Consider the following 22,643-nt stretch of genomic DNA (forward strand, 5'->3'; position numbering starts at 1 on the left):
CTGTTCCAAATAACCCCTCTGGTAATATCACTAAGGAGCTGCACTCATTCTTCTCCCTTTACCTTGAGTAATCCCAAAAGTAGGAAGAATGTGGCTCCAGTCAGCCCTTAAAAAGCTGTCCATGCCATACGTTTGCATGTCTTCAACACATTCTGTGCCTACAAACCTTTCTGACAACTGAACAGGGCCATTGGTGAGCCCTTGAGTGATTCCCACCTGGTGATCACCAATGTGAGTGCACTGCATGATGTAGCAGTGCTGGTAGGTGTGGGTTTTCTGCAGGGGTTCTTCTGCCAGCAAGGGATGTCACAGCATTTGCAAAATTAACTGAAAAGACTTTTGCTCCATTGGCACAGTAATGCCACATGTGGAAACCAGAGTTTGAACTAGCCAAGACTGTTTCTATAACAGGTATTATAACATCAAAACAAACAAGCAAACAAAAAGACCCAAACAAACAACCAAGCAAGCAAAAATAAAAGCAGAGGTTTGCAATAACTTTCGTCTTGAAGTTTTCATTGAAGCAATGTAATTCTTCAAGTTTCTTCTTAAGTTGTCCTCTTTCCAACAGGAAGCATTTCTGAAATCCCAGCATTTTTGTTTCAAGTTCTTAGTATGTTAATCTTGAGGAATATAAATCTGCTTTTCCTTGAGAATTGCTTGCAATTAATTACTTGTTAGTTAGTGGGCAGAACTAGCCAGTGTTTTCGCTGGTCATTAAACACCACCATGCCAAAAAAAGATGCCAAGATACGAAGGGATTTCTCTTAAATCCATCTGCAGCACAGATAATTACAGCAGTAATCATTACATGTTGACACAACTTTACTTCATTCCAGGTGTCCATGAATTGCAGAACATATTCCAGTTGGCTGCTGGTATGATGGGAACCTTTACACAAACAGGTGCCATTCATACTGTAGTCAGTGAGAATGAGCATCACTGTGTGGATATCTGAGCAGCCTTGTCTGATGTAATTTACTGCAGCCAGGCAGTTCATGTTAGCATGGCCATTGCAGGAATGTGTGGTTTTATACATCAGGCAGCAGTGACTGCCATTAAAAGTTCTGTTGTTACTATCACACAGTTAGTTCCTTAATTAGAGAACCACATGTGAAGTTTTTTAGCACAACTAAATAAATGATTAGGGAAAAAGATTAATTTTTCCTTAACATCGAGGCTGTGGATGATTTCTGAGCCACTTCTCGGTGTCACTTGTTTAATGCATTTTTAAGATCGTTTAAGATTAAATCATTCCTTACAACGAGTATCTTTCACAGTGAAGAGTTTCAAACAGATTTACAGTCTCTGATGCATTCAAGATTGAAATGAATTAGTGTTGGTGGAGGATTGTGAGAAATGAAAACCATTAAGGGATTCCTTAATGCTTTAGACAATCAAATGTGCTGGCCAAAATATGCATAGCCAGTAACTTATCAGCTCAGTCTCTCTTCCTGTTTCAAAGTCACAGACAAGCATACTGCAGTGCCCAACAGTTCATTCTTTAATTGTGTCTGTGCAACAAATGTTTATGGCAAAGATCATACAGTCTTTAAATGCTCATAGATGCACTGCTGCAAGTAGTCTTCTGTCTTCTCTTGGGCTGCCCAATTGATCTTTAATGGTCTGCTTCCTGATGGGGTGACAGTGGATTGAGTAATTTACCGGATCCTCAATGTCTGAGTATCTAGAAAAAGCAGGTAAAAGGGTGGAAAGACTATCACAACCACCCAAACTTTTTCATGCCTATGTATATGTACATCATATGCTATGTTCTTGCTATACCTGATAGAGCCCTAACTTTCAAATAGCTCAGTTTCTCTCTGACTTCATTGACAGCCCACTCAATATTAGTTTCTCTCATCATCCTAACAGAGAGATGATGTTTTCATGTGCAGGGACTATCCTTTCTGGGAAGATGTGAATCCCAAGCAATGAACTTACCTTTGTTTTTTAAGTGATCAAAGCCCAATAAAATGCCAGAATTTTCAAGAAACGGAAATGCTTTTCTGTGCCTAAATAACACACGGTGCAACTTGCTCTCCATTAAGTGTTTGAGGGTGAAGTTTGGTTTGCATCCAAGCAAGAAGATGACTTCAGACTGTCAGATGTGTAAAGTCCTTGAACAACCTAGCAGTAGGGTAAATTATCATTTCACCACAGCTCACCAGTTTTAAAATGGAATTTATTGTGTTCATGAATAGAGTTCTATTAAAATGGCCTATGACAGTGGGAAGAATTGGTGTGTGATGCTTCCAGACTATGGTCTTCATTATGTGGAGTCCTCTGAATGATGCCTGTGTTCATATAAAAGTTGCAGGAGTGAGAGAGAAAAGTGTGCATATGGTTAACTGGATCCCTAGAAATAACCAACGGGACCCTGAGTAATCTCAGCAGTGAGGTGTTTAGGAAGAGCCCTCTGGGAGAGAAAAGGAAAGTTCCAAATATTCTGTAAAACTTGTGCAGTTTTTTTTTTTTCCTTCATTTTCTGCCCAGGCTACTGAGAGTATTCTCAGAACCTGCAATGCAAAAGACCCAGCCTTGTCTGAGGCCACTGCACACACAACTTCCAGACTGTGTTAGTTTAGTTACTCCATTCCCTTTATTCTAACAAGAAAGAAGGTATGTGTGTAAGCCCTGTACAGTGGAACACCTGCATCAAATTGTGACACTGATTTAATGTCTATTGGTTTCCATCAGTCTTTAGAAAAGCTGTATAGGGAGAAACTAATGTGCAGCTGAAGAGAATTAGTTCCAGCTTCAGACTTTGTTTCAGGAAAGTATTTAACCATATGTTTTTCTTTAAGTATGTGCTAAGTCCCTCGACTTCAGTAGGATTTAAACACATCTGAAGCAACCCTCCAGAACAGGGATTGCTTCCTGAATGATTCACTGGGGCCAAACTGACCCCTGCCTTGATTCAGCCTTTTGAGCTTCCCCCCCCCATTAGCAACTGAAAGAGAAGAAAGATTTATCACCCTTATACTTGATGAATTGCATTTCAAACAGTAGAGATCCCTATGGATAGGAATAATTGCTAGATCATTCTGTCCAGGGCCTGGTACATTTCTAGTTCTCCTCCACACCATGGCCCATGGTCCAAAATATTTAGGTTTGAAATGTCATTGCTCATAGACTTTTACTGAATGTATCCCTCCTGATTATGAGTGTAGATAACTGAATTGTTGTGCTATGGCATGTTTCAGGTGTGCAGTGTATTAGAGAGTCTAGAGCAAGAATACAGACGGGATGAAGACTGGTGTGGAGGGCGTGATAAACTTGGACCAGCAGCTGAGATAGACCACGTCATCCCTCTGATCAGCAAACACCTGGAACAGAAGGAGGCTTTTCTCAAGGTCTCATTTTTGTTCTCTGTTAAGTCATGAATCTCCCTATTAAATAGACAATTTAGAGCAGTGTTGGTGAGTTTGAATGGAGGCTTTGAAGTGTAATTCCAGTTCAGATACTGGCTGGCCAGTATAAATCCTAGGCCAATTTCACACTGTTGTAGTAGGGTTAATAAGCATTATCATCAATGCATATCTCAGAGCAATGTCATCAGAACTAATTAGGTGGTATTTGCATTGCATTTGGAGGACGTTAGTTGTTCTTCTTGTTTAGAGTTCAAATTCTCAAAACTGCATATAATGAGCATTATAAATGACTGGTGTACAGCATTTTGGTGTTGGCATGTACAAAACATTCAGCATTTCAAGTTCTGTCCTCCAAGCCAATAGCTGAAGAACTGCTAGCAACTGAAGCAATTGTATCTCTGCAGGGCAGCACCAGCATGGAGACAGAGATTTCCTCTTGCCTTCTAGGTGCTGCTTTGTAGGAACTGTGGGGCTGACAGGCTGACAAGTTGGCTCCCACCTTTCACTAAAACTGATACACAACTGAAACTGCAGTTGTGGGCAAGGCTTAAGAAACTGTGCCTCTGGACTGTGTATTTTTTTGAAACATTGAGAGCTTTTATGGATTTAGATCAATTGAAACTGTGTGGTATATACATCCAGTTCTTTTATGATTGTCATGAATTTGCCTTAATATATCAAATAAGCCACTATATTCAAAATTACTCATGTTTTAATACATTCATGAGGTTGTTAGTTTATTAGCTGAGTTTACTGGCTTTATAGCTGAAGCTCTTGTGTTTGCAGAGGCAAGAGAACTTCTCTCTGCAAAATAAACAGAGAAATTCCTTGGGTCCTCTTTGTTTTCTTTGCTCATTTTTCCTGGTTCTTTTTGATATGGGCTGCTTTTTTTTTTTTTTTTTTTTTTTATTTTTTTTAGGCCTGTACACTGGCACGAAGGAATGCTGAGGTATTCCTCAAGTACATCCACAGGAACAATGTCAGCATGCCTGGAGTAGCAAGCCATACAAGGGGGCCTGAGCAGCAAGTAAAAGGTTGGTGCACTGCTGCGATGACAACACTGAAGTTGCTTCTTCCACTGCTGTGTGATTGTTCAAAAGTTGTGTGAATGAGCATGTGAACGTACTGAAAAGGAACCTTAAGTTTTGTCATCTGCTGTCACTAAAATGATGTGTATGCCTGACACCTTTAGCAATAGTAGTGAGGCCTCTCAGAAACCAATCTGTCTTCTGCTAGTTCTCATATAGAAATCTGCTGTTGCAAATTGTAGTGAGGGGGCAAAAAAAGGAAAGGGGTTTGAAACACGGGCTCTCTCTGGTTTCTCTTGTCAGGAGAGTCCATGGGAGTGATACTCTGCCATACCCCATCAAGTGGGTTGTCAGCTGAGACGATCAGGCAGTATTTTGCCTCAGGATCTAAAAATGGATAAACAGATAACACATATCACATCATGTCATTTAACTCCCCTCCCAGGGAGGTTGTGGATGCCTCCTACCTTGGGTGTGGAAGGCCAGGTTGGACAGGGTGGTGTCCCTGCCCTTAGGTGGGAGGATTGGAACTAGATGATCTTTAAGGTCCCTTCCAACCCAAACCATTCTATGATTCTATGAGGTTGAGATGCATCCTGTTGCTGCTGAGCACTGGAAAACAATGAACTCCAAACTTGTTTGTCCCTAGGATGGACCTCCTGGTTTTTTTGTCCTTAGAATCCTCTTTGGTGTCCTACCACATAAAACAGACACCAGGGAAAATATCTGCCTGTAGTTACTTTCCTTTGGTCAAAAAAGCATTGTTTACAATAAGACAATATATCTGAAATGATTGAAGTATTTCCACTCTTCTGCTTAGTTAAACAGTTGTTGATCTGTGCCTAGCAATTCTGCAAGGTACTGATAAGAATGAGGAAAGTGATTCTGCGAAAAGAAACCATTTTTGTTATTAATGGCTTTCTTACAGGCTGCAGACAGCTACAGGTTGAAAGCAGTGCAGTCATTATATATGTGGGATGGATGAGAACTTCGGTTACACACAGAAGATGAAAATGGTGCTACTGAAGAGATTATTTTCCTTCCTTTCTTTCAATACAAGTTCTAAAATGTTAACATGACTTTCGTCAGCTTTCCCCCACAGCTATGTCAAATGCTTGTTATTGTTGTCAACTTTTGTTCCCTACAGTTGAAAATCATGGAAAAATCAATTAAACCCTGATTCAGCAAGTCCTTAAATATGCACTTGATATAAGCTTTTGAGTGTTCCTCACTGAGCTGGTTTGAAATGATTCATTTATATAAAAGCCAGCTTTAATGTTAGTCTTTCTCTAAGCCAAATGTGTAATTCTTATGCTTGGTGACTCTATCTACAACAAATCTTTGAAGAGGACACTTTAGTTCATAGTGAAAGCAGCACTTGGTAGGGTACTTATTGTGCTTCCAAAGCAAAGTTGTTAATACAGAACAAGATTAGTTTTATTTGGCATAAGCTGTTTATGCAGAGGCCTGGTCTAGAGCCTCGATTTTATTTTGTCATTTAGACAAAAGTTGTTGTTGCCCTATTAGGGATTGGGCTAAGTCTCACGATCAACTTATTACAAATTTATTTACCATCATCAGCATCACACTTGTAAATCTGTTTGCTCCTACCAGTTCTGATACCTCTATACCTAGGCAGGGTGAGATGAGCCACCCTGCTGCCAGCTATACATGATTCAGCTCAATTTAAATAGAGAAACACAGGTTTAACTAAGGTTTATGTTACTGATATAGTGTAAATCTCTTGCATTCTCTCCGTGTGTATTTTCAGTTAAACCTGTGGTACTCTTTAAAGAGTTAAATCACATCATTTTAGCAAGCTGAGACAGTTTGGCTGAGCGCTTGGGTTTTGAAGGACATGTATGTCCTAGACTCCAAAGAGTTACAAGTCTTCTGCCAGTCTCTTTTGAATTTGAATGTCTGGCACATCCCTGTCACACAGAAAACAGTTTAGAGGACTAATACTGTGCCTCAACCCCAAATCAAGCCCAATAGTAACTGTATAAGGAGGACACAAAAGATGCATTGCCAGCAGATCCAGAGAGGTGATATTACCGCTTTACTCTGCGTTGTTGAGACCTCACCTGGAATACTGAGTCCAGGTCTGGAGCCCTCAATATAGGAAGGACATAGACCTGATGAAAAGGGTCCAGAGGAGGGCCATGAAAATGATCAGTGGTTTGGAGCATCTCTGCTACGAGGACAGGCTGAGGGAGCTGGGGTTGTACAGCCTGGAGAAGAGGAGGCTCCAGGGAGACCTGAGAGCAGCCTTGCAGTACCTGAGGGGGGTCTACAGGAAGGATGGGGAGAGACTGTTTACAGGGGCCTATGGTGACAAGGGGCAATGGCTTCAAACTAGAGAAGGGCAGAGTTAGATTGGATATCAGGAAGAAGTTCTTCACTATGAGGGTGGTGGAACACTGGAACAGGTTGCACAGGGAGGTGGTTGAGGGCCCTTCCCTGGAGATATTCAAGGTGAGGCTCCTATGGCCCTGAGCAGCCTGGTCTAGTTGGGGATGTCCCTGCTGACTGTGGGGAGGTCGGACTGGATGACCTTTAGAGGTCCCTTCCAGCCTGCACCATTCTGTGATTCTGTGACACAAAGAGGTGCCAGTCAACACAGCCATAGAAGAAACCTTACCAGATAGGTCAAACCTGGGCCTCAGGTCTGAATTAAATTCAGTCATGACCAGAACCCTGTATGGCACAACAGACTTTGGTGCTATGTGCTGCGTAGCCTGCAGCCAGAGCAACAAACAGGGCACATAAAGGGTAACTTCTCCTGTGTCAACCAGTACTGGTGTTCTGAAATAAGCAACAGAGTGGATGAAAGGACTAGAAACCATGTACCACAATGTCTGTACTGGGGCAAATCCCAAACTGTTCTAGCATCTTCTCCTTTACCACACAGCCCTGCAACTGCACTTCTTTTGTGTTTGTTGTTTGTTTTGTTTTGTTGTTTGGTTTTGTTGTTTTTTTTTTTTTTTTTGGGAGGGGTGTTGTTTTGGGGTTTTTTGTTGTTGGGGTTTTGTTTTTGTTTTGGTGGTGGTGGTGTTTTTAAAGCAGCCCCTTTCAATCAATGCTTGTTTTTAAGTACAATCTCAAGGGCTCTGCTCTTGGTAATTTGATCCAGGCAGTGAGTAAATCCAGCTTTTCTGTGGCTTATTTCTGTATGCATTTAGAGAATCACTAATCATGCAAATATTTTCCTTCACCCTACAGCCATTCTGAGTGAGCTGCTGCAGAGGGAGAACAGAGTCCTTCACTTCTGGACCCTGAAGAAGCGGAGATTAGATCAGTGCCAACAGTATGTTGTCTTTGAGCGCAGTGCCAAGCAGGTAGTCTAAAAACCCCACTTCATCTTTCTATGCTGGCAGTGTGTAAATATTTCCTGTGCCTTTGTAATGCCTCTGTGTGAGAGTCCTGTTGCAATCTCCAAGTTGTATTTAGAAATTGTAACTTTTGACACATGGCAACTGTAGAATTAAAAAATTTTAGAAAATTGTAAAACTCAGGAACAAAACTCAGAATTTTTCCCAGGCCAGAATCAATTTGATTGAAAATAAATATAAGAACAAACTTGTTTTGTCAAGCTATTATTGAATGAAAAGTCTGCTTTTCCTTCATGTAGATTTATCTGCATATAAGAAGAATTCCCTACACTCCTTTTTCTCCTAGGAAACATACAGCACGTTTTTTATCCACCTGCTTTGATTAACATTTTCTTTTTATGTGTTCCTAGAAAGCGTTTTAGCACACACAGTGTTAAGTTCCAACGGATTTTAAATCCTTTATTTGGCAGAGATTTTTTTTCTTGGTCAGAGGATTAGCTCCTGAAATACAAAGAGTGCTTGTTTTGTTTTTCCTTTGGTTGTTTTTGATGTTCACAGGCCTTAGACTGGATCCAAGAAACTGGCGAATATTACCTCTCTACTCACAACTCCACAGGGGAATCAGCAGAAGAAACTCAGGAACTCCTGAAAGAATATGGGGAATTCAGAGTACCTGCCAAGGTAAACAGTGACATTAATCTAATTATGGCATCAACTTTAGTCTATGTTTATGATCCTGTTTAAATATCTTAAATCTCCCTAATAATATTCTCTTGATTTTTTTAATTTTCCTTCTGATATTCCTTACCCAGAAGATAAATTGATTTTGAGAACGCTGATCTTTCATTTTTAGCAAGACATAGGGGCAAAAAGGAGGTTTCCTCCCGCTTAGTCTGTACTGGTGATGGAGCATTTTTGTTCTGATTAGAAGGAAAAGTCCATTAGCGCTCATAGTTCACAGAAACCTAATGAAACATACCCTAATTGCATCCTTGAACAATCATAGAAGAATGGTATAGAGCAGCTAATTGATCTGAACATATCCAAGGTCATCTTGGATTCCCCTTCTCTTTCTTCTCTCCTTGCAACCACCGTTTGTTTCATGAATTCCAGCTGGTTTGATCACAGGTCATCATTTATCTCATTAGAAATAATCTGATGATCTCAACAAAATTATTTAAATATGCAGGTTTGTAAACTCTGGGCTGAACATTTTTTTTTAATACAAAGCTGCATTACCAAGAATCTATTAATTTATATGGAACAATTCTGAGAAATCTATTGTGATTTACAGATGAATGGTGCTCAGACAAATTAACTCAAACCACAGGTAATTCACAGACAGTGAATCCACAGGGGCATTAACAGTCACTGATAAGTATCTAAATTACAAAGTCAGACTGTAGCAAGACCATGGCTTTGGTATCATGTAGCTTCATTTCACTATGTCCTTAAATTATCTTCTGTAATCCTTAAATTCCTCATTAGGCTGTCCATGCTTGAATGGGTTTGATTCACAAGCTTTGTGGTGTTCTTGTACCTTTCCTTTTTTGCTTAGCTTGCATGTTTGTAAAAGTAGGAGGTAAGTAGCAATAGATGTAAGTTTAATTTAATCAGACAGAATCCATAAAACATTCCTTCAATGGTACTTCGGGCCTCTTACCACCCATAATCAGTCCACCTGGATGACATTCTAGTTTATAATTTGGTTTTGATTAGAATAATCCCAATTCATCCTGAAGTTTCCAAACTATTTCTGCTCTTGACACAGCTGAGGACTGAGTTTTACACCTTGTTCTTATTCACCATTACTGGCTGTACTTTACACTGAAGCATGTAGTCTTGCTCTCTAGGGCTCTATTAATCACTTTTCTGCTGTTGCCCCCTGCAATCTCATAAATATACGTCAGACCCAGACTGATGTTATTCTCAAATTAAGCTGTAACTGAAAGCATCCCTGATCCAAATAATTTTCTGGTCCAATGAACTGCTTGGAAAGCCTAAAACACCACTCGCTTTTGGGAATGAAACATCTTTTAAATATAACAGGATGTCAGATTTTCACCTCTCCACACCTAGCCTTGCTTTAAGTATTCAGTTAATTTGTTAAGATGAGCTCTCATTCAGCTGTTGCTTTATTTTGCTGCTGAAATTTCTTGAATTTTGTCTTTGAAATCTGCTAGATGTTTTCTGGACTGAAGTGCATTTGTCCATTTGCAGCCATGTTGCTGATAATGTCAAGTACCTGACAGCATGTCTTGCTTCAGGCAGTGGAAAGTTCTCCTCATCTCTGAAAAGCAGCTTGCCAGTACCTCTGGGCATATGATTGATTCTCCTTTTGCTTTTGAGGATTAACATGTGCATTACAGCTGGAGTTCAGTCTGTACAGTTGATATCTCAGTTTTTAAAAGTATTTTTTACTTGAGTTGGCTCAAACATAGGGTCCAGGAACTTTCAGTTCCTGGGACAGATTTGGAGTCTAAGCTAAAATTTATAACTAACTTCTTTGTACCAGATTTGCACAAAGTTCCTCTACATGGAAACCATGGTGACTAAGGGGCAGTCGGAGCCCAAGTGAAACAAAAGATTTCTGGAAGGTTCGGGGGCTCAGTGTATGTTTTGGAGTTCAGGCATCATTTACTTTGTAATGCTCTAACTGGAACTAAAATACTGATGGAGGATTTTATAGCAGACCAAGAATTTGGATTTAAATTCCATTTATTTTCTATAACAGAGCAGTAGTAACTCAAACTTACTTCCTGGACTGACACACAGTGTGTTAACAACTTTCCTACACACACCTGCAGAACCACCTAGATAGATTCAGAGTAACCTGATGTATTTTAGGAGACATGATTTTTAAATCCTGTCTTCTACTCCAGGTCTCACCAAAAAAGTAAGCTATCAGTTATGGGAAGGAGGCATGTCTGTGTTGCAACATGTTTTCCTTTTGTGTTTGTATGTAGTTTCAAAATATTGACTTTTTGTATCTTCTGCAGCTTCATGAGTATCCTTACAAAAATGTCATTCCTTTCACGCTTCACTGGGCAAAATTTAAAGCCTCTGACCTGTATGAAATGAAGTACAAGCAGTCTTTAATGATGTAAAAAAAAATGTGATCTGCTTCTGACTGCTGTGTGAGTTAAAAGCAAAGGAAATAATAAAAATGTAATATAACTGAGGATCATATTTTGGGCAGCAAACAAAGGAGAAAGTGAAGCTCCTCATCCAGCTGGCTGACAGCTTTGTAGAAAAAGGACATATCCACGCCACTGAAATTAGGAAGTGGGTCACCACCGTTGACAAACGCTACCGTGACTTCTCTCTCAGGATGGGGAAATACCGCTACTCCCTGGAAAAAGCCCTTGGAATCAATACAGAGGTACTGTAAGTCCATGACCTGCTGGGGGTTTATTCCAAAGCTGAAAACCACAGAGGGAAGCAAAGGTTATGGAGTGAATGCTGCATGTTTTCGTGTGTCTGTTAGAAACACTTAAAACTCAGCCAACCTACCTAGCCAAGCTCAGAATTGTTTCTGAAGAGAAAAAGATTTTTTTGTGGCAGATCAGTGATATAAGGAGAGGACTGATGAAGATCAGAAAGACTTTATACACAAATGTTTGCACCATTCTCCAGGAGACTATGCAGTTACTGGGAAGGAGAAGAAACATGTACTGGTATAAGAGTCTGTGTTAATTTTAGCATAAGCCATAAATCCTGCTCCCACACTCTTATTTTGAATCAAACTCAGAATTTGACTGTAAGTTTCCATTCTCTCATCATTTAACTAACAAAAAATTGGTCTCAAACCTCCTCTCTTAGCACCATGAGAGAAACAAAAATTATAATCCCCTGCTAATCCCTGGCCATGGTATTAAGGGGGAGTGCCAGAGGCAGAAACACTTAAAAACTATTCAGTCTACCATCCTTCAAAATTAAGTGTCAAAAAAAGAGGAGTAAATTCCCTCACTGACACCCTCAAGGTATCATAAATGTACTATTCCTTGTAGGGTCTTTGGCTTACACAAAATTACTAACCACGATCTGGAAAGATATTTTCATGGCAGAAGGCCATCAGAAGTTGGGATTGTCTGTGCATAGTGCTTTATCAGACTTTTTATGAGGCCTCATACTAAGCAAACTAATTTAGATGTAAAGGAGCAAAGTAAAATTTAGATGTCTGTCATCAATACCTATTTCTAGATAGGAGTAAGAGCGAAGACTGTAATAAATCTCACAGTTGGCTTTTTTAAAGGTTTCTCTCTCGCCTTTTCACCTTCTCCCTTTTCACTGTAGTTCTAAATCTGCATTTTCTTCTTCCTAAGCATTGTAATCTCTGTCTTTCTTTTGTCCCTTCCTATCTATTTGATCTTCATTTTGCACAACAGTGAGTTTAAAATCGGTACTGTCGCTTTTTCTAGGATAACAAGGACCTCGAACTAGATATTATTCCAGCAAGTCTTTCAGACCGGGAGGTAAAACTGAGAGATGCAAATCATGAAGTCAATGAAGAAAAAAGAAAGTCGGCCAGGAAAAAAGAGTATGTCCCCAAATGCTCACAGTCTGCCATACCATGTTATCTAGGAGTGATTTTAAGATGTTTGCATGACCAGAACTGACTGACAGTCATATAATTGCTTCCAGCTGTGGAGCTATTGAGAAAGGTCTGCAGGTGTAGGACAGAAGTCATGGCTTGTAGGCTAGAGAGTTTCAGGATATACACAGTGAATTTGGTTTTGCATTAATCAGAAGTTACTTTGGAAAGGGAAAGGAGTGAATCACAGAATGCATCAGGTTGGAAGGGACCCTTAAAGGCCTTCTCCAACTTCCTTGCAGTCCCTAGCAGCTAGATCAAGTTGATCAGCACCCCATCAAGTTTGACCTTGAATGTTTCCAGTGATAGGGCCTCAACCGCATCTCTGGGCAACCTGTTACAGTATTTAACCACTCTTGTTGTTAAAAACTTCTGTCTGTCTAACCTGAATCTTCCCTGCTCTAGTTTAAAACCATTGTTGCTCATCTGACCACTACATGCCCTTCTAAACAGTCCGTCCCCAGAGGTCCCCTTCAGATGCTGAAATGCAGCTTATAAGGAAATATTTAGAGAATGATTGTTGCACTTAAATCTAGAAACAAACTAATTTCACAGTATTTTGTCTTAATTTTTGCAAGTGGGGGTTGTAAAAATACAACTTAATACAATTTTATGCAGAAAAGACGTTTAGAAAATAACCCTACAAGGGACTATTCATGGAGCTGAGGGCAAAGTAAGGCACCTGAAGATTTAGAGTGGAAGTGCACCACTTCATTTAGACAACAGAAGGATATTATATTTTCTGTTCATTGTATGAATACCTAAAATGTCCAAAACACCTGAAATACTTTCTTTTTTCTCCAGATTCATTATGGCTGAGCTGCTTCAGACAGAAAAAGCTTATGTCAGGGACTTACATGAATGTTTAGAGGTAAGTTACAGGCTGTGAAGGCTCCAGTGTTTTCAGGAAGGACAGACTATCCTTTGTAACGGTGATGTTCACTGTACTGCAAAGGCTGACAAGAGTCTTTGTGAGGGTACCTCCATTGGTGGGTAGCCACAGAGCTGCATCCTGCTGGTGATGGGAGCTGGGTGGGCATCAGAGGGAGCTTGCCTCCCACTAGCAGAACCATGCCCCGTGCTTCCCACACTTGGTTGTAAATGTCTGCACCTCCAAGGACACCTGAGTGTGCTTTTATTTTCAAAGCTGTGCTTACTCCTGCAGAGTGAAAGCAGTGTCCTGAGAGTCAGCAAAGAGCAATATATCTGTGGATTGACCTGAAATTTGTTGGTTTCCAATTTTTTGGGTTTTTTAATCATGGAGCGTTTTCTACAAGAATTCAAATCTATCTTGGATCTTCTTGTGCAGGAGAAAGATCTAGATTTACAAAGTCAGACACCTTGTCTAGCTTTACAGCAGGGTGTTCCTGAAGGACACTGATATGCAAGGAAAAATGCAGTGTGTTTCAGTGAAACCTGTCAGCTTTCACATTCCTGCAGTTTGAAAGAGATTTTTATGTATCTAATGCTACTGAAGTGGTAAATCCAGCTTATCTTTCGAGTATTTCTGCCTGCAGTATTTGGACACCATCAGTTGGACAGCAAAGACAGGTGGTGTTGGCATGTTTCTGCTTTTTCCTCAGATAGCTTCTGTGTGTCAGCACTTTGAATTTCTCTGGAGAGTTTTCTGTGACACTAGATTATTTTAATTTTTTTTTTTTAGCTTGTTTGTTTAATCTCAAAGTACATGTTTCCCTTGCCAACCTGTGCCTCTGGTAATAAAACAGGGAAGATCTATTCTTTTCCACTGCATTTATTAACAAAGCTAAGAATTGCTGGTGTCTTGCAGACTTACCTTTGGGAAATGACAAGTGGAGTTGAAGAAATACCTGCTGGGATCCTTAATAAAGAACACATCATCTTTGGCAATATTCAGGAGATATATGACTTTCATAACAAGTAGGTTTTCCAAACAGTTCTGTTAATGCTTTCTGACTAGGGAAATCAAAGGCATGTGTATGCCTGTACACCTGCAGTGAACACTACAGAACAATGTACATGGGAGTGTGAAGTAATTGATCCGGGTTTCCAAAGTAATGTTTGATTTCCTGGTTTGTGTCCTCAACAAACATGAATTGCATATTAGTTTAAAATTTGCCTTCAGCTGATTAATGATGTTAAAGTAGTATTTTATCAGTGCTTTTCAGTTCTATGCCTGCTTTCCATATCACACTACTAGATCTGCTCTGGAAGCCTGAAAGCTTGCCTGTCAAAAATATGATCTCTTGGAATACACAAGGGGCAAAAAAGGAATGGTTGACATGAGCTAGTTGAATAAGGATCTTTCCTGACTTTTCTTGGAGAGTCTCTGTGTTTAATCTGTAACTCATATCACCCCACTTTATCAAGAGAAGTCTGTGTATCAGATCAGCTTAGAGGGTATTGTTTCCCTGCTACAATGTGAATGAAAAAACAGTTGCAAACCTAATATTTAGGGGTGCTGAATCCCACAAATTGAATCTGAATTTCAATATCTGTCTTCAAGTTACACATCAAAGCTGAAGCAGTTTGAAAGACAAATCAGAAAAGCCTTCCCTGTTGAAGTTTTAGGAGACTTTCAGTGCTTCAGCCAGATAAATGTGCCATCACAACACATGAATACTATCATCACATACACATATATATATGGTCCAACAGAGGCTGCCATATACATGCTTTAGTGCAAGCAGCTTCAAAGCATACCAGGATAGTAGATTTAAGCTACATATTACATTGAAAAGGCCTTTAAGTGATAGATGAATCAATTTCTGGCCCACAAGAATTGCCCCATCGTACAGGTGTGTATATACTCTCTCTTTCTCTCTCTCTCTCTCTCTCTCTATATATATATATTCTTCTCCCACTTAATGCTAGGATCACCCAAATTGCCTTCCCACTTCCCCTCTCTTCATACTAGCTATATTTCCTTTTTAGTGGTCCTGACTGATGCCATCTGATTGCTCTCCTTTTTGACTTTTCCTTGATCCTAGCTACCACCTTTCAACTCTCAGTTATGCCCCACACTTCCATTGTGTTACCATTTCTCTTTTCTCTGACCCATCTTCCTCCAGCCTGCTGCTTCTAAATAATCCTTTTTCCTATAAAACTTCTAACAATGCTAAAATAAATTGTCCCCCTGTTACCTTCACCAGTCTTCTCCTCTGACTGGTGCTCTTTAGGCCTCAGCCTGATTCAAGGCTGTAGAAACAGCACTTTCAGTTGCTTCTCCTTCTGCAGTTTCTGTTTCACCTCTTCTTTCCACCCAGGCATTGTACAGGGCTGTGTCTGCAAACAGAGATGTCACTCCTTGTACAAGGTGTTGGGAGAAAGTTGATTACAAAAATCTGTGTTGGGAGTTTACTACTTACCTATGAAGTGTTAAGCTTATCAAAATTGTCCTTTGTCCAGTGTGCCAAGTTTGGTGATGGAAAGCTGGCAGCTTTGGGCTTCTCTTTTTACCCTTCCTCTGAACTGCTACACAATGTATTTTGGCAGATTCACAATCTGTTTCTTGAATATCACTTTACAGTCCCAAATACACTGACCCCTACTAGAGCTTGCTACCTTTTCCTTTCTATTGGCAAGGATACACTTTTTTCCACTGGCAGGATACTTGATTAGACTCATAAACAGTACACAAGAATTAATCATTAGCACTGATTAACTCATTGGTCATTCTGCTTCTCCTGGATATTTGTCTGTAACTAATTACATTGGTCTCTTCCTTTTTCAGCATTTTCCTAAAAGAACTAGAGAAATATGAACAACTGCCTGAGGATGTGGGCCACTGCTTCGTTACCTGGGTAATGAGGCTTCTTCTTTCATTATTTATTCAAATTAATTCCTCTAGCACAGACAGAAAAGCAAATTGGGAATTGCTACAAGGGTTACATGCTTAATAAGTGCAATTCGGTGCTAATATGGAACTACAACTGCTTTGTCCTTTACCCTACCCAGGTTCCCCTTCTTAACTCTCTTCTCCTGACCAGTGATGTGAAGGCTTTCCACACCCTCTTTCCTTGTCCTGCACTGACCAGCATGGCTTTTACCTCTGCTGGTTCCTTTTCAAATCAAACCTGTTTCTAGGGATGACATTAACTTTTTGTGAAGGTGCCTAGAAGGACAGACATTTAAAATCTTAATTTACCTTCGTTAGAGAATTTTCGTTATGCTATGAGACCTCTACAAAGGCAGGAACAATATAGTTTATCGACATTTTTCTTCAGAAATTACTGTTCAATTGCTGAGTCACTGTGCTCTCTAATTCCATTACCCAATGTCAGGGTGATTTCCAATGGAACTTTGAAATCCTGATGCTAAGAGGGCATAGGATGCTCCAGGAATTGGCTACAGTAATTTTTCTCTATGAAAGCTGTTCTCTTTTGAAAGTATTTACCAGGCAAGTCAGCCATCTTCATGTTTTCTCTGATGTTTTTATTCATATTTCTAACTTGGGAATTAGTATTTTAAAACTCATTATGGAAAATTTTCACTTATCAAAAAAAAAAGAGCAAGTTTGGATGATTTCAGGTAGGCTTTTAATTTAAAAACACGCCACAAATATTGACAAAACGTATTCAGAAATATTGTTTACAAAGAAGAGGCTATATATTTATGGAAGGTGTATCATTCTGTGCAAAATCTTCATGGTGCTTCTAGGATTAATCATTTCAGCAATAGTACATGTCTAGAGCTGTGTGTCTCCTTACAGGCATATATACAATTGCCTGCCTAATTGCAGGATCCTGTTATTTTGGTATCTGGTATTAAAAAACGTGATAGTTATTAAAGGAGGCCATCCTCTTCTGTTTGCCTGCCTCTCCCTGAGACACACAGTTCAGTAATATGAAACTGCTCTAAGGCAGGAGTATACAGATGCTTTTAATTTCCTCTTAAAAATAAATAAATTAGGAAATTAAATTCAAAACAGTCCTAACACAACATAAAGTTTGAGCCCTTAGATTCTGAACCAAGGTAGGAAATGGAAGTTTGGTCCAAATGTCACAAGTCTGAGCCTGTCTCTAGTCAAAAATGTTGTCTTGAGCCACATGAATTTAGGTGAGTCTCTTGCCCAGAGTTTCTGCACTGGATTTATCTGCAAGTAGGTGATAGAGCCAACACTTCATGACTGGGTTTTAAGATTTGCAGGCTTTTGGATAGAGTCTGTGTAACATCACTAGAACTCTCAGAAATTATTTTATAGCTGGATTCAAGTTTTAGTTTTAGGCCTTCCCTCTCTGAGAATTGCTAAAGAAAGCCTCCCATAGCTGTGACACAGTGCACCTCATTGCCTTCAGAACTGCTCAGGTAAGGTATGAACTGTCTCTGAGTCTTCTGTTCTCAATTTGCAGTTCTTATGTTGCTTTGAGAGGTGGGGGGTTTGTTACCTGTTTATCTTGGTGAGTCTTAACGAAGGACTGTGCAAGCAGAGAAATAGCTTATCTTGCTTTTCCCTTGATGTTTGTTTTCACAGGCAGATAAATTTCAGATGTATGTCACCTACTGTAAAAACAAGCCTGACTCCAGCCAGCTCATCCTGGAACATGCAGGAACCTTCTTTGATGTAAGCAGCCATTGCCATTTTCCTTCAGCACACATAGTGCAGCTAAAACACCTCTTTACATCTGAGCAACAGGTTCTTTTTGTGCTTTGGCATTTGGGTTTTTCATTCCACTGCAGCTATGACATGCTGTGAGAACTGACAGGCTGTTGTATGATATGTGATCTTCATCAGTGTGGCAAGTCAGTTTTAAAGGAGACGCACACTCTTATGGCAACCTTTGTGAATTTTTCAGACCTAGTCCTTTCTAAAGATCTGCTTTGGACATACTGTCTAATTCCAGGCTTAACGGCAAAATGAAAAGCAGATTCCATCATATTTTATGACCTGAAAACCCTAAGTTCAAAACAAGATTCTGTCCCCCTGTTCTGCATATTTTATCCACCCTATTAGGCATTTGCTTCACAATGCTAGTAAAGGACTCTGCTGACTGCAATTAGACTGTTGCCCTTACAAGCACTCCTGGTGATAAACATCTGGAGGTTTTGTAGGCTGAGAAAAATCTTTAACGTTTTTGAGTACTTTTAAACTTTTTGGACCTTCATTCATCTTCCTCTTCTTGTCTGCTGACTCATAGCTTTGTTTAGTTGCCTTTCTGGGGTGGGAAAAAAAAAAAAAAAAGAAAAAAGAAAAAGGTGCTAAGGCCTCTTCTCCAAAGCATTGAAAATCTTTGTACAGATGTAACCACCCAGAAGGATCCAACCTGTGATGTGGTTGGCAGCTGACACAAACCAGCTCCTCTTGGTTTTGTATGGGCCAGTGCTTATAGTGTGTCAATTAAACTCAACACTGAAAGATGAGCCAGAAGTGCTGAATATCTTTTGACTTGGTATTGGCCTTGTTTCTAAATGGTCTAAAAATAGACTTGAACTGGAAGAGATTTTCCAGGAGGTGGCGCTTGAGCCTGTTGAATGGTTTGTACTGGGTGGAGGATTTGAGCTGCCTTTGGTGCCTGTCAGAATTGTTCACACAGGTTGAAAGCGTTTCCTCTGCTAAGCATTTCCACTCCAATGCAGTATATGAGCTTGATGTTGCTTAATAACGAATATTCATGTTCAGCATCTGCTGTTTTGCAACGGGAGATGTTTGCCTTCCTTTGGTGGGAATTGTGCTGGGTTACCCAAAGATGGCTGTGCAGAAAGAGAAAGCTGGCTATCTCCCCCATAAAATCCTCTACAAGTCACACAATCTAAGTGACTAAGGTAGTGTGAAGTATCTGTAGATCCTCCTTATCTTGATCTTTGAGTGGCAGTGGCTAAGTGACTGGACAAGGAACAGTCTGGCAGGAAAACTATGGAAAAAGTGGCCAATTCTTTTCTTCCAGGCAGAACCTGGAATTGCCTGAAACACCTTGACAATGAGTGAGTTATCTAGAGTAACACCTCTTAGTAAGAATCCTGCTTGAAGATCACAGGTGTACAACCCCTCAGATTACATGAACCATCATAGAAAGCCATCTTTGAGATGAAAATAAGCAGTCCTGGTATTTTTCAAACCCTTCAAGTCCATAAAAAATGTGGAGCTTCGTGGATCATCATTGCAATGCTTAACGAATTAGGAGATGGAGCAGTGATAAGTGATACCTTGTTTGAAACTGTGAAGAGAATTACCTGTGATGCTAGCATAGCTGGGAAGTCCTAAGGATATCAGTGAAGCCGTATATGTACTGAATAGTAGTTTCTTTTCTTAGATCACTTGATACAGATGGAAATTATGCACAAACTCTCAGTAGTGAAATTTGCCTAGTTTATCCTATGCCATTAGTCTAATAATGCTTGTTATCTTCCATCCCTGCAGATCTGGCTTTGCTTACAAAAATTGGAAGTTGTTGATATATTGGCTGAAAATTGCATAGGGAATGGAACTAGCATGGTTATTCCTTCATAACTGCATTAGACTCGTTAATTTGGTTCTTTCACTTTTTTGTACCTGTCTTGCTCATCATTTAAAGTATTACTACATTACTTAAAATTGTGTTCTTTGTTCAGTAGTTTTAAAGATAAATGATGTCTTCCATATTTAGCAGTTTTTAATATTTGTAATACCACAGACTTCAGGCTAGAAAGACACAATTTTGATTACCAAGTTGTGTTAGCCTTCAGCTTGTGGAAATCATCATATTGTTGAGATGATGGAGTGGATTTTTAGTGTCTGTTATTTAATTAAGCTTTGGTCTTCAGGTCAAAGGCAGTGTTTGGTTCGGCCATCAATATGGCTCTGTTAGTTTAAATATTTTTTCCCTTTAAATGTTGGAAAAGATCAATTTGTTGTGTTGAAAAAGCCACAGGATGCCTTTAACTTGCATGACTGGCATTTATAGAGTGGAGCATGGTAAAGCCCATTGACTTTGGTAGCACAGCATTGGATTTCTGCATGGGTGATGGTTCTTGGATAGTTTCTCTGCTGACCTGGAGTGTCTCTTCCAAAATGGGCAGAGGCACAAGCAGGGTCTCTGCTTCTACTTGGTAATATTTTTTTCTGAAATTCCTTCCCAAAATTTTGTGCCATGTATTACAAAACATCAATGTTTTATTGTAGAGTGGTTTAGTGTTTAGTCAGCCTACTCAGCAAGCCACTGGCCTGTGTACCCAGTTCACAATGCAATTTGTCCTCCTACTAAACAACTGTGCACAATTAGATGACACCTTAATTGGTCAATGTCTTTACACCTTTGATAGAAAATGGATGTGCTTTATCAATACTTCATGGTAAATTCAGCAATTCTTATGGCATGAAAGTGCACTTCAGTATTCCTGTCTCCATGTTGTCCATCCAAGAGCCTCTGAGGGTCCTGTGCAGAGACTATTTTTGGTGTTGGTCTGGGATTTTGTCACTGCATGTAAGACTGCACGTAAGACTGCCTGTTGACCCTGTTCTGCAGTTCATGCTGGCAGCTCACAACTACCAGCACATGGTGCCTTCCAGATACCTTCATTTTCTCCAGGCCCTTGGGACACCTTTCTATTCAAGGGTTAACTGAAATTGTGTCTAACGGTGAGGCATGTGGCTAACGGTACACTACAGTGTGAGCCAAGTTCACTTGAAACAAGAAACAGGGCAAAGCAGAGAGCACAAAGCCCTGTGGCTAGCTTGCTTCTGAAACATGTTAGGTGCTTCAAAGCCAATTCAGATATCTCTGTGCTTCCTGTCACTTTGAGATGTGTGAGAAGCATCTGCACTACCATGCTCTACCCTGCATAGACCTCTCCAGATTCTGCCTCTACCCACAGTAAATCCAGACCTTTCTAGTTGTTACAAAGCCAACCCAAGACACAACTTCAGCAAGCTGCCATCTTACTCCAACACTTCAAGGATGAGAGAGAGTAGCTGCAGGGACAATGCCCCTTTCCAGCACGTATTTGTCTGACTGCCATGCAGCAGTGTTACTGCTTCCCTGCTGCAGGTTCCTGTGCAGCAGGGACAGCTGTTGCTCCATGAACTCACTCTGTATCTGCACAGTTTGACCTGGCAGAGTAAGGAGTGCCCAAAGCAGGGACATCATACTGGGAGCATGTTGTGCTGTTCAGAGAGCTGGGAGGAAAGAATAGCACTGAATTCAATACTTGGACCCTACAAAACCAAGTGTACTTAGCCAGCTCCAGGAAGTTCACAGACATGGTGGAGGTCTTGCTGGCTCTTGCAGTTACTAATTGAGTCCCAGACATGTGCTCTGCAGACAGTGTCCCTGTTTTGGAGCCAGCCATGACTCAGCTTCATGTAAACTCTGTAAATTCCCACATAGATCCTCTTGCCTTTTAGGTCTTGTTCATGGCACTGGAGATACTTTTTTTCTAGAACAAACTTACCTAGTGAAAAAAAGAAAATCTGTTGCTACATTGTACGAAAAATGGTTATTTTTGCATCCCAGCATAAACACTGGAGCTAAAAAACAAAAAACAAAACAAAACAAAACAAAAAAAACAACCAACAAACCAACACCCTAGCAACCTCCCTAGTCCTCAGCAGAAAATTAGGCTGTATACAGAAAGAAAATCTTTGTTCTTGGCAGCTCTTCCCACTTCATCTTCTGTAACTTCCCTTTACAGCTTCAAATTTGCTCTCCGGTAGCTGGAGACAAATCCCATGTTCCTTCCTTATCCGCTCACCCTTAGGAACTGAGGATTTCCTGATGGTCAGGAACAAGGGGAGATGTGCCCAGTGCCTGGTGAAAGCAGAAGAAATTCCAACCTGCTCCACTTCAGCAGAAAATCTGCCCCTGTAGGATATGAGTTTGAGGTCTTTTAGATGGCTAAGAATGTGCATTAGGGTTCTGTAGGATTCAGTTCCTAACTTCCACTGGAGCCAGCTGAAGGCAGGCAGCTGGGCCCTTTGTGGATGTCACCAGGTGCCTATCTGCAGTGTCTTCAGAAGTTCATGAGCACATCACACTGATGAGCACAGTGTTGTTGAGCTTCAGGTGACAAAACAGAAGTATTGAGTGCTGCAACAAGCATCATGAGGGGATCTCTCCTGGCCACTTCAGAACAGCATAGGTCTGTCAGCACTGCCAGACCTGTTACTCCCATGTGGATATTTCAGATACCCCAGGGCTCTCAAATGGCACTAGATGCTTATGTTTAGACAGCTAAATTACACCCTATGCATGCAATTTAATGTCACTTCATTTTAATTGAATGTTAAGACTGTTTTCAGCCTTCATAGCTGGGGTAAACCAGTTGACATGGCAGATTAGTCATATTTAAATCAAAGCCTCTTTATTTTACTGTGCATGGACTTAGCTTGACTTGCATGGGGCCCTTGCAGTTTAAGCAGCCC

The 22,643-nt window shown here is 40.3% G+C and overlaps 1 protein-coding gene across 1 annotated transcript in view; it reads left to right on the forward strand.

Annotated features, from left to right (window-relative positions):
• KALRN (kalirin RhoGEF kinase) overlaps positions 1-22,643 on the forward strand; it is a 507,955-nt gene that overhangs the window by 338,993 nt on the left and 146,319 nt on the right. Inside the window, exons 18-27 of the mRNA XM_054381250.1 lie at positions 3,207-3,356; positions 4,294-4,408; positions 7,625-7,740; positions 8,293-8,415; positions 10,934-11,116; positions 12,156-12,274; positions 13,133-13,199; positions 14,118-14,227; positions 16,041-16,110; positions 17,781-17,870. Coding sequence (XP_054237225.1) covers positions 3,207-3,356; positions 4,294-4,408; positions 7,625-7,740; positions 8,293-8,415; positions 10,934-11,116; positions 12,156-12,274; positions 13,133-13,199; positions 14,118-14,227; positions 16,041-16,110; positions 17,781-17,870 — 1,143 coding nt within the window. The remainder of the gene's footprint in view (positions 1-3,206; positions 3,357-4,293; positions 4,409-7,624; positions 7,741-8,292; positions 8,416-10,933; positions 11,117-12,155; positions 12,275-13,132; positions 13,200-14,117; positions 14,228-16,040; positions 16,111-17,780; positions 17,871-22,643) is intronic.

Source organism: Indicator indicator, chromosome 5 (genome assembly GCF_027791375.1).
Source record: "Indicator indicator isolate 239-I01 chromosome 5, UM_Iind_1.1, whole genome shotgun sequence".
NCBI classification, from domain to species: domain Eukaryota; kingdom Metazoa; phylum Chordata; class Aves; order Piciformes; family Indicatoridae; genus Indicator; species Indicator indicator.